At 36.4% G+C, this 11,164-nt stretch overlaps 1 protein-coding gene across 1 annotated transcript in view; it reads left to right on the top strand.

The window, feature by feature from the left end:
* GDPD4 (glycerophosphodiester phosphodiesterase domain containing 4) overlaps positions 1-11,164 on the top strand; it is a 109,581-nt gene that overhangs the window by 50,286 nt on the left and 48,131 nt on the right. Inside the window, exon 10 of the mRNA XM_032426872.1 lies at positions 4,274-4,430. Within this exon, the coding sequence (XP_032282763.1) occupies positions 4,274-4,430 (157 nt within the window). The remainder of the gene's footprint in view (positions 1-4,273; positions 4,431-11,164) is intronic.

The following is an 11,164-nucleotide window of genomic DNA, read 5'->3' as shown; positions in this document are numbered from 1 at the left end:
TATATATATATATATATATATATATAAATATATATATATATATATATATATATATAAATTTATATAATTTTTAAAAGATTTATTTGATAGAGCATGCATGCAAGAACAAGCAAGAGTCTTTTGTGGTTGCATATAAATTTTAGGATTGTTTGTTCTAGTTCTGTGAAAAATGCTATTGGTATTTTGATAGGGGTGCATTAAATGTGTAGATTGCTTTGGGTAGAATAGACATTTTAACAATATTTGTTCTTCCAATCCATGAGCATAGAATTCTTTCCATTTGTGTCATCTTCCATTTCTTTCATCAGTGTTTAATCAAAGTATGGGTCTTTCACCTCCTTGGTTAAGTTTATTCCTAGGTATTTTATATTTTTTGGTGCAATTGTAAATGGGATTGTTTTCTTAACTTCTCTTTGCTACTTCATTATTAGTATATAGAGATACAATGGATTTCTGTACATTGATTTTATATCCTGCAACTATAAGTCTGGTTTTTAAAAATTTTTTTTTATTAGAGAGGTGGGGGAGAGGCAGGGGGGAGAGAGAATCTTAATCAGGCTGCTCACCCAGCACGGAGCCCAATGAGAGGCTCAATCTTATGACCCAACATCATGACCTGAGCTGAAATCAAGAGTCAGACGCTTAACCAACTCAGCCACCTAGGCGCCCCATAAGTCTAATGTTTTAACCATCATTTTTTTTTTTTTTGCTTAAACAACAGAAATTCATTTTCTCATGATTCTAGAGTCTAGAAGTCCAAGATCAAGGTGATGGTAGGGTTGGTTTCTTTTGAAGCCTCTCTTCTTGGCTTACAGATGGCTGTCTTCTCCCTCTGTGTGTGTCTGTTGTCCTAATTTCCTCCTTTTTTTTATGCTAAGTTAGCCACCATACAGTACATCATTAGTTTTTGATGTAGTTTTGAATGATTCATTAGTTGCATATGACACCTAGTGCTCATCACAACACGTGCCCTCTTTAACCATTTTTTTTTTTTAAGATTTTATTTATTTATTTGAGAGAGAGAGAGAGAGAATGGGAGAGAGAACATAAGAGGGGGGAGGGTCAGAGGAAGAAGCAGACTTCCTGCTGAGCAGGAAGCCCGAGCGGGACTCGATCCTGGGACTCCAAGATCATGACCTGAGCCGAAGGCAGTCGCTTAACCAACTGAGCCACCTAGGCGCCCCTTTAACCATCATTTTTGAATAATACTTAATCCCATTTAATTTAGATGTTTTAAATTGCATTTATGCATTTAATATATTGTTTTGGTACTGCAGTTGTCTGAAATATTTTCAGAATACTTAAGGAATTCTTATAAATTTAATACATTAAATGTGTAACTATAGAGACCTTAAATGCTCTTGTATCTTTCACATCTATAAATGTAGTGAGATGTTTCTTTGTGATTTTTTTAACTGAAAACTGGAAATTTGAATCTAATAATGTGGTAACACTAGAAATCAGATTCTCCCCCTTCCTCAGGGTTTGCTGTGTTTTTTGTTGTTGTTATTTTTACATCACTTAGGATGTCTGTGCTTTGGGTCAATCTGAGGCATAAAATCAAGGTCTTAGGTTTTTCTGATCCTTTCCTTGGGAATGCACAGTCACTTTCTAAGTTTCCCCATATATGCAGCTGTTTCTAATGTGCTAGCCTGTAATGTCTGGGAAAAGAAGAATGAAGAGGGGTAAAAAGGGTGCTAGTTCTTTAAATTTCCTGGCAGTCACTTTAGCCTGAAAGGAAGGACTTTGCAACAGTGGGAGTAGGTGCAACAATGGTTGCTTGCCTTTCTGTCTGTCCTTCTGTGGCAAAAAGCAGCAAACAGTGACCAGAACACACGTTCCCTATATTTGGAGTACAGGGTTGTTTGTGCTACCCTGGCTCTCACCAGCTGCTGTGTAAGCTACTTTTGGAACTGTACACAGTTGTTTGCCATGTGGCTGGGGTGGGGGGTTGATAGCTGCTAATGTGCTAAGAGCTGAAATTGAGCAAAATTAACCCCAATTTATGTAAGTCTTCCTCTGGAAGTTGCTAGCTTTTTAATATACTCCAGAGTTCCAAAATAATTACATTAGACACAGTCTGCCAGTGCAGTTGTTGTCTAAGTTGAGAGACAGATTCCTGGTGCTTCCTACTTTGCCATTTTTCCAGAATCCTCTTTTCTTTCCTTTTTTCAAAGATTTTGAGTTGATAGTTATTTTCCTTCACCATTTAAATATGTTGTTTCACTGATTTTTTTGTCTTTTATCTTTTTATCTTTTATCATATTTTTTGACGAGAAGTCTGCTATTTGCTTACCTTTATTTCTCTCTAAATATGTCCTTTGTTTCCCCCTCTGCCTACCTTTACAGTTTCCTTTCCTTCATCAGTTTTTGGGTGTTTTTCACCAGTTTGAATGTAATAATCCTTAATGTGGTGTGTGTATATGTACTCTTATATTTATCCTTCTTGGTATTCATTGAGATTCTTGGATTTGTTGTTGTGTAATTATCATCAAATTTTTAAGATATTTTACTTTCATTTCCTCAGATTTTTTTTTGTTTCTCCTGTCTTTTTAGGACTCCAATCATATATATATATATATAAAATATTACTTGTCTAATAGTGTGTTACAGGTCATTTGGATAGATTCTGTTCCTGTATCTTCAAATTCTCTGATCTGTACATGATCTGTAATATCTAATCTGTTGTTAAGTTCATCCAGTGAAATTTTCATTTATTATATTTTTTCAGCTCTAGAATTTCCATTGTTTTTTGTGTCTTACAGTTATGTTTTTATTATGTTCATGTTTTCTTGACATTATTTAAATACACACCTGTATTTTTGTTTTATATGATTTAATACCCTTGTTGATTCATTCTATCATCTCTTTCATTTCTGAGTTTGTCTTTGTTGAGTAATTTCTTCTGGTTCTGGTTACACTTTCCTGCTTCTTCACATGTCTGGTAAATTTGGGTTACATGCTGGACATTGTGATTTTAAGCTAGGTGATATGTTTTATTATATTCCTTTAAAGAATTTTGGACTTTTCTAGCAAGCAGTTAAGTTACTTAAAGTTAGTTTGATCCTTTGAAAGATGTTTTTAAGTTCTTTAATAGAGGCTCTAAAGTCATTCTAGTTCTAAATTATCCCCATTCTAGGGCATGGCCCTCTGGAATCTCTGAAGAATGCCTTTGTAATTACTGAAGTCTCTCTGCTCTTGCTACATGGAACTTGAAAGATTCATACCCCTGTGTGAGCTCTGCACATTGTCTTAGAACTTTCTGGTAAATTTTCTTTTCTTACAAGTTGTTCTTTGCAAGCTTTATAGTTTTACTCTGCACATATACTAATTGATATTTAGCCATACACTCAAAGGACCTCTGCATATTTCTCTGGAACTCCTCTTTTTTTTTTTTTTTTTTCTTCAGAGCTCCATTCTTTGTGAGACTCTATCCCACAAATTCTAGCTATCTTGACCTCTCTTTAATCTGTTCTCTTTCTACTCAAATCAGCATGCTAGCTGGGTCCATTTTAGGTTCCCCCTCTCTGTGCCACAGTCTAGTATACACCAGCAAGAAGGAGGCCTGAGTAATGGAAGAGCTAGTTTCATCTGTTTACCTTTTCTCAGAGATAATCATATTGTGCTCCCAGTTCCCCACTGGGCTGAAAAGAATTATCTTCCTTATTTTGTCCAGTTTTCTAGTTGTTTATGGGCAGGAGGCTAAGTCTTAGTTCTGTTACACCCTCATGGCCATTACAGAGTTCTCTTCACAGGTATTTTAATGAGAAAGGAAGAGAGATTTTCATAAAACCAGAGATACTTCAAGGCAAATAACAGATAAGAGAACAAGGAACTTTTCTAATGATACCATCTGATATGAAGAGTCTAGGGCCAGAAATAGGGCAGGTACCTACCTGGGAAATGGGTCAGAACAGGGAGATTAGTGTGGTTTTGGGACCTCAGAGCTTTGCCCCATCCCTACCCCACTCACCTTACTCTCAGGTTATTACTGTACCTACAGTTTTCTTGCTGCCAGAAAGCCCCTAGAGAGGGAAGCTACTTTTTCACCATCACTAATATGATTATTATATGTCACTAAATACTGACTTCTAGAGCATAAAAATACTGAAATCAAAGTGTAAGTGACTAGTACTTACTATGTTTCTGAGATTTGGGAGGGAGTAAGGAACGCTAGTAAGACTTGTGACATTGATGGGCTTTCTGAGAACCTTATCTGCCAAGGTGGCTGAGTTCAGCCTTTCTCCCTCTTCTTTTCCTCTTCTGCCTGCAGTTACGATCAGATGCCTTTTCTCATGCATGACAATGACCTGAGAAGAACAACCAATATTAGGGAGGTCCTGCCAAATGCCTCCTTCACACATGCTAGCTTCTTCAAATGGAGTTTCCTGTCGACTCTGAATGCAGGCAAATGGTTTGTACAATCACGGGTAAGACACATTCCCCAACTCAATAAACCTGCATTAAATGTCTCTTCTATATGAAGTCATGTGCTGCTCCTAGAAATAAAGGCAAGCATACACAGAATTTCATCCCAGTTTGGTAGCAGAACTATAGCACTGACAGGAGGGCTTTTCCAGGAATGCAGTCAGTCTAATTGCTGCTTTCTACATTCAGTGGAAATTCTGAAGATGAACTTGTAAACTTACTTTTGTCATTTAATTCCTTTTTATCAAAGCGTTTCATTAACTTTCATTGTATCTACCATGTAGACAGCATTTTCCTAGGCATTTTGAGTAGCTCATAGTCATAGATGAGGCAGACTGGGAAACATATTTATTCTAGCCTCCTCTTCTTATCATTCAATAAATATTTATTGAGTACCTCTTGGGTACTAGGCACATGGAATACAATGGTGAATAAAACACACTCAGCCCTAATGGAGTTCACAGGCTAGAAGAGACAATTACAATACACTGTGATAAGTGCTAAACTAGAGTTAATTTTAGGTTGCTTAGGAGCACACAAGAGCAACTTCTAACTCAGTCTCAGGGATGGAGATGGGGGATTCTGGAAGAAGGAGACAATGAAGGTGTGGTAAAATATAAAGCATTGCTGTGTACAGTGTAATTTAGAGGCAAGAGTGAATGGTTCTACTTGAGAGAGTTGAATACTTCATGCAAACGTATCATTTGAGCTGAGGGAAGATCATTACTAATGGGAACCATGGGCAATGATGGTGGTATATTTCAAAGATTACAGTATACTGGAGCAAGAGTGGATATGGTGTGCATGCATGCATGTGTGAAAGAGGAAGAGAAGAATGGAGGGAAGGAAGGAGAGAAAGGTGGGTAGGGAGGAAATGGGAGATAGATTTGGAGAAGAACCTGGGAAAACATGTTGAGAGGAGATTATAGCAATGCTTAAATAACAAGTTAGAGAGTTTAGAATTATCCTGAGTATTTTAAAGTGGCTAAAATCAAAGGTCACATTTGCATTCGATAAAAGTTAAATCTGCCTTCCCAAGATAGATTAAAGAAAATAAAACAACTTAGATTCCAATTTATCATATGTCTAGGGGGAATCCACGTGACCTAGGTTATACCAATCAGATACACTCATTTGAGACTTCAATTTTGAAAATAAACATCCGAGCACAACAGGACAGCAAGCATTCACATTGCTAGCACCTGTAACATCAGAGATAGTGTGGTATGGGTATCAGTTCTCTTATCAGGTAATTATAATTAGGAAAATAAGTCTTAAGGTATTTTTAATTGTATACTTGGGCCGGAATGGAATTTTATTTATATTTTGATATTAACCCTGAGAACTTATTTCATCCATTTTTGTGTAAAAATAGTGTTAAGTAAAGCATTATGTTAAAATGCACTTCTCGGGGCGCCTGGGTGGCTCAGTCGTTAAGCGTCTGCCTTCGGCTCGGGTCGTGGTCCCAGGATCCTGGGATCGAGCCCTGTGTCGGGCTCCCTGCTCAGCGGGAGGCCTGCTTCTCCCTCTCCCTCTCCCCCTGCTTATGTTCCCTCTCTCGCTGTGTGTCTCTCTCTGTCAAATAAATAAATAAAATCTTTAAAAAAAAATGCACTTCTCTGCTTTAATTTCATTCTATTAACTAGTGTTAATATAAGAGATAGCTGAAAGTAGATTTGTAATTACAGTATCTTAGAAAACTTGTTCTTATAGGAGTATATAGCCTATAAATACTGTTTCCATTTGTGAAAACCTGGTATTCCAGGTTTCTGTGCGTACATAGGCTCTCTCTGTGTCTCATCATACATGAATAAACAGACACATACAAACTAGAGATGCTCCATTAGAATGTATATATTGGGTTAGTCAGCCATAGTTAATGTTTTGGCAAATGTGCCTTCCGGATGAAAAGGCTGATATTGTGTCTGATGTATAATGTATGACTCATAAAATCTTATTGTAAGTGATAGGGTTAGATATGTTATTGTAATAAATTTTGGTGGATTTTTTAAGGATTAATAGTTTTATTTTAGCATATTTAGGTGGCATGCTTGCAGTATTTAGTTAATACTATTACTATGGCTACTGAAAAGTATCCTGAAACCTGGCGTTCCAAATATGGCTACCTAGGGGGCTTTATTTTTAGGTTTAATTGTGGAGTTTTCTTTGCTTGCATGCTGTGCAGTCAGGGATGGCTGAAGTGGTGTTGGCATGTGATTTTAAAGATTTGGAAGTTTGGATACTCTCTCATAGCAAAGGAATTGTTTTTGTTTGTGAGGATTATTCTGGTCATTCTTCACTGGATGTGTAAAATTATGAATTGATGATGGTGAGTTGATCATTATTTGTTAGTATATTTATTCCTGAGATTATTGGTGAAAATTAAATTGTTAATCTGATTGATAATGAAATAAAAATAGAGCAGTTCTGGTAGTTGTTCCTGGAAGTTCAGCTGAGTTCCTGTTTCTCCAGCAAAATCAACATTTCTGTAGAGATTTCTTATATCTTTTTGTGAAAGTATAATTCTCAAAATGATAAAAATATAATTCTCATGCAGGGGCGCCTGGGTGGGTCAGTTTGTTAAACGTCCGCCTTTGGCTCAGGTCATGATCTCAGGGTCCTGGGATCGAGCCCCACATCAGGTTCCCTGCTAAGTTGAGAATCTGCTTCTCCCTCTCCCTCTGCTCCTCCCCCCCACTTGTGCTCTCTCTCTCCCAAATAAAGAAAATCTTCTAAAAATATATAATTCTCCTGCAACTAGATAGTGAGCATGAGTAAAAGTTTTATTTAGCACATTAATGAAAGAACAAATCAGGATGACAAAACCGACTCAAAAGAAAAGTGAGAAACCAACATGTGTATAGTCAGTGCAACAAAGAAATGCTGAAATTAGATTGCTAGATTAGATACAAACTTTGTTAAGATACTATTACATATATATATATAATATATACTACATTACTATATGATACTATATGACAATAAAACTATACCTTTGGAGTTATCTTCTCTATCAGAAAATATCATTTGCATCTGTACTGATCAGAAATCATTTCCATTTTTATCAGTTTTCTACAACTTAACATCTAACTTTACATAGTTTTGCCCTAATCAATAGTAAATAGTAATTCAAAAAAAGTTACCTTCCCCTAAGAGTCAGATGACCCTTACACAGTTTTGTTAAAGAATGTGCTACCATGGGACGCCTGGGTTGCTCAGTTGTTGGGCATCTGCCTTTGGCTCAGGTCATGATCCCAGAGTCCTGGGATCAAGCCCCGCATCGGGCTCCCTGCTCTGCGGGGAAGCCTGCTTCTCCCTCTCCCACTCCCCCTGCTTGTGTTCCCTCTCTCGCTGTGTCTCTCTCTGTCAAATAAATAAATAAAATCTTAAAAAAAAAAAAAAAAAGAATGTGCTACCATGATACTATATGGTCCAACAATCAACTTTTTGCCTTATTTGTAAGTTTGAATAGTTTAACAGTCTTCTTTTGTAGTCATAATTAACTTCTATAGAGTATTTAGAGGTTCATCTCAGTGCAATGTTGTGTTATTTTGGCTTTATTAATTTCCATAGGTTCCTTGTTGTATAATCAGCAAATCTAGAGCCAGATTGTGTTAAACAACTTCTTAGTCTATCAAATTAGATTCTGTCTGGAGATTATGTATAGAATAAAAAAATTCAATTTTAATAGTCCCTATCACTCCAGAGTTCTTTTTATCACTATTATTTGCAAAATAAGAAATTAATCTCTACCAGGTTTCACCTATATACCTACAAACATGGGCAAATTCCTCTTTTTTCATGCTAGGCAGTGATCTTTCTTACTACCTGTGATGCTGGGACAGTGTACAACAACAGATACCAGTTTGCTGAGGAAGACTTATAAGCATGGGTTTTCAAATGTCAATTATATCTGTGTCCTTAATGGAGACTGGGGACTTGTCATATCGAGTGAATGGAATGTATTCTCAAAGATGATCCTCCAGATTTGGCCCTGATTACACAATTTGTTAAATTATATCCCAGTAAAAAGGAGGACAGATTTTTATTGAACTTATGCAAATGACTGCATTGCCATGAAAAGTAGAGACTCAGTAAAAAATATTTCTACCTTAGTTCTGTGGGGTCAGTGAGAACAAGATACTAAATACAAAGAATGTTTTGCACATGTGTAACAGAGAAAAAGTTAAAAGAGAATAGGTTTTAAAATAGCAGTAAGTACTACTGGGTATTTATCCAAAGACACAGATGTAATGAAAAGAAGGGCCATATGCACCCCAATGTTCATAGCAGCAATGTCCGCAATAGCCAAACTGTGGAAAGAGCTGAGATGCCCTTCAACAGACGAATGGATAAAGAAGATGTGGCCCATATATACAATGGAATATTACTCAGCCATCAGAAAGGATGAATACCCAACTTTTACATCAACGTGGATGGGACTGGAGATTATGCTAAGTGAAATAAGTCAAGCAGAGAAAGTCAATTATCATATGGTTTCAGTTATTTGTGGAACATAAGGAATAGCACGGAGGACATTAGGAGAAGGAAGGGAAAAATGAAGGGGGGGAAATCGGAGGGGGAGACAAACCATGAGAGACTATGGACTCTGAGAAACAAACTGAGGGTTTTGCGGGGGGGTGGGGGTTAGCCCGGTGATGGGTATTAAGGAGGGCACATATTGCATGGAGCACTGGGTGTTACATGAAAACAATGAATCGTGGAACACTACATCAAAAACTAATGATTTACTGTGTGGTGACTAACATAACATAATAAAAAAAATAAAAATAAAAAAAATACTAAAAAAATAGCAGTAAGTACATACCTATCAATAATTACTTTGAATGTAAATGGACTAAATGCTGCAATCAAAAGACAGTGTGACAGAATGGATAAAAAGGCAAGACCCATCTATATGCTGTCTACAAGAGACTCATTTCAGACCTAAAGACACATGCAGATTGAAGGTGAGGAGGTGGAGAAACATTTATCATGCAAATAGATGTGAAAAGATAGCTGGGTTAACAATACTTATATCAGGGGCACCTGCGTGGCTCAGTCGGTTAAGTGGCTGCCTTCGGCTCAGGTCATGATCTCAGGCTCCTGGGATTGAGCCCCATGTCGGGCCCCCTGCTCAACAGGGAGTCTGCTTCTCCGTCTCCCTCTGCTCTCTCTCTCCCTTCCCCCCCAATAAATAAGTAAAATCTTAAAAAATCACAGTACTTATATCAGACAAAACTGACTTTAAAACAAGATCATAACAAGAGACAAAGAAGGACACTATATAATCATAAAGGGAACAATCCAACAAGAAGATATAACAATTGTAAATATTTATGCACTTAACATGGGAGCAATGAAATACATAAAGCTGCTAATAACAAACATAAAGGAACTAATCAATAGTAATTCAGTAATAGTAGAGGACTTTAACACCCACTTACATCAATGGATATATTATCTAAACAAAATTGACAAGGAAATAGTGCCTTTGAATGACATATTGGATCAGACGGATCTAGCATAATATTCAGAACATTCCATCCCAGAACAGGAGAATACACATTCTTCTCAATTGCACATGGAACAGTCTCCAGAATAGATCACATATTTGGCCAAAAAAGCCCCAACAAATTAAAAAAGATTGAAGTCATACCATGCATCTTTTCTGACCACAATACTGTAAAACTAGAAATCAACCATAAGAAAAAATCTGGAAAGAACACAAATACATGGAGATTAAGTAACATGCTAGTAAACAAAGGGTCAACAAAGAAATCAAAGAGGAAATCAAGAAATACATGGAAACAGATGAAAATGAAAACACAACAATCCAAAATCTTTGGGATGCAGCAAAAGTGATTCTAACAAGTTTGTAGCAATACAAGCCTACTGCAAGAAGAAAAATCTCCAATCAACAACCTAGCCTTATACCTAAAGGAGCTAGAAAAAGAAGAACAGAGCCTAAAACCAGTAGAAGGAAAAAAAGAATAGATATCAGAGCAGAAATAAACAGAAACTAAAGAACAGTAGAACAGATAAATGAAACCAGGAGCTGGTTCTTTGAAAAGAGCAACAAAATTGAAAAACCTTTAGTTGGACTCATCAAAAAGCAAAAGAATTAACAAACTCAGAAATTAAAAAGGAGAAATAACCAACAGCATAAAATACAAAGAATTATAAGAATATTATAAAAAATTATATGCCAACAAATTGGACAACCTAGAAGAAATGGATAAATTCCTAGAAACATATCACCTACTAAAACGGAATCAGGAAGAAGTAGAAAATTTGAACAGATCAATTCCCAGGAATGAAATTGAATCAGTAATCAAAAAATTTCCAACAACAAAAGTCCAAGACCAGATGGCTTCACAGGTGAATTCTACCAAACATTTAAAGAAGACTTAATACCTATTCTTCTCAAAATATTCCAAAAAACAGAAGAGGAAGGAAAGCTTCCAAATTCATTATGTGATGCCAGCATTACCCTCATACCAAAACCAGATGAGGACACTACAAAAAAAAAAAAAAAGAAAAAAGAAACAAACAAACAAAAAGAACTACCGGCCAATATCTCTGATGAACACAAATGCAAAACTGCTCAACAAAATGTTAGCAAACTGAATCCAACAATACGTTAAAAAAAATAATTCACCACAATCAAGTCTGATTTGTTCCTGGTATGCAAGGGTGGTTCAGTATTTGCAAGTCAATCAACATGATACATCAC

The sequence above is a fragment of the Phoca vitulina genome, unplaced genomic scaffold (assembly GCF_004348235.1).
Source record: "Phoca vitulina isolate PV1807 unplaced genomic scaffold, GSC_HSeal_1.0 scaffold36, whole genome shotgun sequence".
NCBI lineage: Eukaryota > Metazoa > Chordata > Mammalia > Carnivora > Phocidae > Phoca > Phoca vitulina.
Note: the sequence above shows the minus strand (reverse complement) of the source record. Positions and strands in the feature narration are given on the sequence as shown.